At 45.6% G+C, this 5,000-nt stretch overlaps 1 protein-coding gene across 1 annotated transcript in view; it reads left to right on the top strand.

The window, feature by feature from the left end:
- rnf220b (ring finger protein 220b) overlaps positions 1–5,000 on the top strand; it is a 63,861-nt gene that overhangs the window by 37,306 nt on the left and 21,555 nt on the right. The window contains exon 2 of the mRNA XM_063202066.1: positions 4,235–4,370. Coding sequence (XP_063058136.1) covers positions 4,235–4,370 — 136 coding nt within the window. The remainder of the gene's footprint in view (positions 1–4,234; positions 4,371–5,000) is intronic.

Genomic DNA, 5,000 nt, shown 5'->3' with positions numbered 1-5,000 from the left:
GTTTCTTGAATGTGAACTTGTCATCTAGCCAGATTCCCAGGTACTTATAATGTGATACTCTCTCAATAACAGACCCATCTAAAGTAGATATGAAGAGTTCAGATGCAAAACCCCCTAAGTGCCTTTTCAGAAAATAATCTTAATTCATTTTTATTTAACACAAAGCTTTCAAAATTGCATATTTTTTCATTTTATTTATGTAATATAACTATTTATATGTATTATCAAGTACATGAATGTAAACCAAACCAACAACGGGGTTCTCTAAAAACATAGAAGTGCAGGTCTTCAGAAATGGAGTTAGGGGGTTTTGCATCTGAACTCTTCATATATTAAAATCATTTTTCATGCCATGTGCCATTTGTATTTGTGCATTTGTGTATGACATAGCAGAGGAGTTTGTACTCATTTGGCAAGCCTCTGTGGGTGCCTATTTAGCTCACATAAGGGAAGTCTTTACAGTATATCATCTATGTTGCGAAAACAGCATGTTCTGTTGTACACCACAAAAAAAACTTTCCGTGCTGTCCTTCTGGGCTCCTTCTACTTAGCAAACATTTGTTACAGTACGTATTGATGCACTGTGTCTATATCAGGTGAGCCTATTCAAAAAAAGGTGTTGAGCTCTTGTCGAGTGGCGACTGTAACAGATGCCAGAATAGAGGAAGGGACCCCCTCGCAAAGTGGGTGGCAAAAGCGAAAAAGAAAAAAGAAAAAACAGCAAAAAGCCGAACCATTTGAGAATCCAATTCAGTCCCTCTTATCGAGGTATTATTTGAGGGCGTTATCTGAGGACGGTAATGCGGTTATAAATTCAATTTCTGCTGAGAGATTTTGCTGTTTACTGATGCGAGAGGGCGCAGCGACAGGCATGCGCTACGGGGCCCTCCCCTCCGGCAGGCGCACAATGCATGTCAGGAAATTCATTTAGGACGCGAATGCAAGATTGTGTGTGTGTGTGTGTGTGTGTGTGTGTGTGTGTGTGTGTGTGTGTGTGTGTGTGTGTGTGTGTGTGTGTGTGTGTGTGTGTGTCTGCGTGTGTGTCTGCGTGTGTGTGTGTGTGTGTGTGTGTGTGTGTGTGTGTGTGTGTGTGTGTGTGTGTGTGTGTGTGTGTGTGTGTGTGTGTGTGTGTGTGTGTGACGATGTGGGAGATACAGAGGGGGGTGGGCAGGACGTAAAGAAATGTGTGTAGTGGGTTGTCACTTCTCTCCGAGGACCAGGGGGGCCCACGCGCACGCACACCATGCAGATTCACCACCGATGCTTCATTCAGGCCTATTTGCTGTCGCTTAGAGTCTTTATAACTGTGTGACGGTCCACCTGCTTCTGAGCCCAGCCGATATTGCACTCGACACGCTCGCCATTTCCTTCAACAGCGCCTGCTGTTTGCTGCCTCTTTGACAGGTCATATTTGGTAAATGGATTTCCTCGCGACGGTCGGCACCAGGGAATCGGGTTTTGGGTGGTGGGGTGGGGGGGATGAGGAAGTGGCTGTTTTGGGGTGGGGTGAGGGGGGGTGGGACTCGGGGGGCCCCGTGTTGAGTTTTATTGAACGTGACATCGGTTCTAGCTCTGTGGTGCTCTCAGGGTCAGCGTCGTCTTGCGTGGTGATGCTTCACTCTTGTTAATGTTTTATCGCTCGAGCCCACCCTCCGCTGAAATAAACCCGTCAGCAGTGCCTCGTCAACGTTGGTGGTCTGCCGTAGGAGTCACAGGGCTGACAAGAGTGAATGACTAGGTCACCGCATGGTTCACTTTAGGACAAACTCCCTTACCACACTCTCATTCTCTTACCTGTTCTATGACCTGATAGTTTCTCCTCTCTCTTCTATAGTCTCTTTCAGACCATTGATGTAGTATATTATTATATCTTCTTCTACTTCAGGGGTGGACCACTGTTCAAGCTGAAGGAGAAATTCTAGGTAGGAAGTAGAACTAGATTGCATTCTCACAGAAAATGCTGGAAGCGGGCTTGAGTTTTGGGGCAGAGATGAGCAGTTTTATTTTTGATATCTCTGTCCCTAAATTAAAAACAGACTACTATTGAGAAAACAAAGCTAAAAGAAATGTTGGAAAAATCCATCCACCCAGTCAGAAGTTATGGGCCAAACAATTCAGCCATCCTGGATTCAGCCATCTAGAAAGTGTTGTAGCTCCGCGTTTTGGGGATATACTAAATGGCTAAGGAACACTGCATATGATATAATTTTGAAAATCAATATGGGTCCGAGAGGGATTCGAACTCACAACCTCCATATCTGTAATCCAGCACCTTTGCCATTGATACTAAATGACATACATGATATTTTAAGTTGGCTTAAGCCAGGCACAAACTACACGACTAGCGATTGTGTGTCCGATTTTGGCGTCAGGGTGCACCGCACACTAGAAGAGAATCGCAACTGTCAATCTTATCGCTGCTCGCAGGCACTGAGACAATGCCCGACGTTCTATTTCCAGTCGCAAATATCAAACAGTGTTTGATTTCTATGACTTGCGATCTGCGACTCTTTGAGCTGCTAAAGTTCTATCTTAGAACGTCGCCCACGACGAGGAAATCTTTCCCGACAATCGCTTGCGATGGTCCTGGGGGGTAACGTTCCAGCGATTGTCGTGAGGGGGGTTTTCAGCCGAGAATCAGGACGATAATCGTGTAGTTTGAGCCAGGCTTAAGGAACACTGCATATGATATAATTTTGAAAATCAACATGGGTCCGAGTGGGATTCGAACTCACAACCTCCATATCTCTAATCCAGCACCTTTGCCATTGATACTAAATGACATACATGGTATTTTAAGTTGGCTAAGGAACACTGCATATGATATAATTTTGAAAATCAACATGGGTCCGAGTGGGATTCGTACTCACAACCTCCATATCTCTAATCCAGCACCTTTACCATTGAGCCAAGCAGCTGGCTGTCATAAACATTCCAGCAAGACAATATCACATTGCATTGAAGAGCTGAACAATAGACTTCTAGAATGGTAGTTGCAGGTGCTCGTTAAGAGTTGAATGTTGAGAGAAAGTGACAGTTGAGATGGAACCCTGGGGTGAGTTTCTCAAAAGAGAAGTTATTAGCCTGTTAGCAACTTCGGTAGTTGCCAATGGGAAAATGCATTGAAAACAACAAAGTAGCTAATGTAGTAAGCAACTTTGGTTTTGAGAAATTCACCCATGTATTGGCAGCACCTGTTCTGATTGTCTGTATGGCAATTAGTATTGTGCTCTAAGGCAGAGGGCAGAATCAAAACCGTTTCTAGTTTTTAGATTGCTGTTGTTAAAAAACTAAAAAGAATTGGCACATGTCCTGCTCACAGCTTGGAGTCATATGTGTGCTGTCATCATCACAGCTACAGTACCGTATATGAAAGCTGATAAATGACAACAGTCTGTGTGAAAGTATGGGCCATTTGGTGTCTTGCAGCATTAACTGTTGGCTTTTCTTACTGTGTCCATTTCATTGACAGAGAAAAAAAATCACAAGTATCCTTGAAGGGTTTTATTTTAAGCAAATATCTTCTTATGGATGACTATGACCCAGGGATGACGGAGCACTCCAATATATTTTCTTCTGTTCAGGTCCACTAAAGAGTTTGAAGCACAGTTTTTGAGACATTTGTGCCTAATCCTCAGAGTCAACTTTATTCTGAGAGTGCTGAAAAAAACACTGTAAAAAGTGTGCTGACTCCTGCTTTGCTCTGCTCTGCTATTCTCTACTCCCTGTCGCTGAGGTAAAGGAGCAGGTGTGCAGAGAGGGCCTTTGTGATCTGTCTCTGCCCTGTATGTGTGTGGTAAGAATCTCCTATTTCTCCATAACTAAGTGGAATCTCCAAAGCTAAGGGGAATAACCAGGGACACTGTCACTGTGTGCATGTTCTGACACCCCTGTTTTTTCATTTGCTGTGTCTCTGTAGGTAAGGTGAAGTCGTGGTGCACTGTGAGAGCCAGGTGCTGTGGGACCTCTCTCTCTCCGTAGTCTGTCCTGTGTGTTTGTAACCCCTCCTCCCCTCTCTCTCTTGTAGTCTGTCCTGTATGTGTGTGCAAACTCCTGTTTTTTCTTCTCTGCTGTGTGTCTACTGATAAGATGAGTGACACAGATAAGACAAGACATAAGAGATAAGACACAGTGTGCCTGTGTCAGGGCCTGTGGGACCCCTCTCTCTCTCTCCCTCTCTCTGTCCTGTATGTGTGTGCTAACTCCTGTCTGCACTCCTCTACTGTGTCCACAGGTAAGGTGAAGGCGTTGGTGCGGTGTGGTGATGGCCAGGTGCCCGTGTGCCCCATCTGCCAGATGCTGCTGCGGCCAGGAGAGCTGCAGAGCCACATGGAGCAGGAGATGGAACGCCTCGCACAGCTGCACATTAGGTACCAATACGCACGCATGCACACCCTCACACACACACGCATGCACGCACGCACACGCACACACACACTTACACGCATGCACGCACACGCACACACACACTTACACGCATGCACGCACACACACACACACACTTACACACACGCACGCACGCACACACACCTGCAGATCCGCATGGAGCAGGAGATGGAGCGACGTCTCGCACAGCTACACATCAGGTAGTGATCACACACACAAACAGAGGTGCTTGCATCCGCACGCACACACACACACACACACACACACACACACACACACACACACACACACACACACACACACACACACACACACACACACACACACACACACACACACACACACACACACACACACACACACACACACACACAGAGAGAGAGAGAGAGAGAGAGAGAGAGAGAGAGAGAGAGAGAGAGAGATTTAAAAGCTACATTGTTAAAATCTAGCACTGACACACACACACACACACACACACACACACACACACACACACACACACACACACACACACACACACACCTGAACTGATCTGACCTCACGTCCTCATATCCACTGTGTACCAAAGTTTTGTAATGCAATAGTTCATTACAAAACATTAGATATTTTACTGT

The sequence above is a fragment of the Engraulis encrasicolus genome, chromosome 6 (assembly GCF_034702125.1).
Source record: "Engraulis encrasicolus isolate BLACKSEA-1 chromosome 6, IST_EnEncr_1.0, whole genome shotgun sequence".
Lineage (NCBI taxonomy): Eukaryota > Metazoa > Chordata > Actinopteri > Clupeiformes > Engraulidae > Engraulis > Engraulis encrasicolus.
The sequence above is the reverse complement of the archived record's forward strand: the minus strand, read 5'-3'. Positions and strand labels throughout refer to the sequence as shown.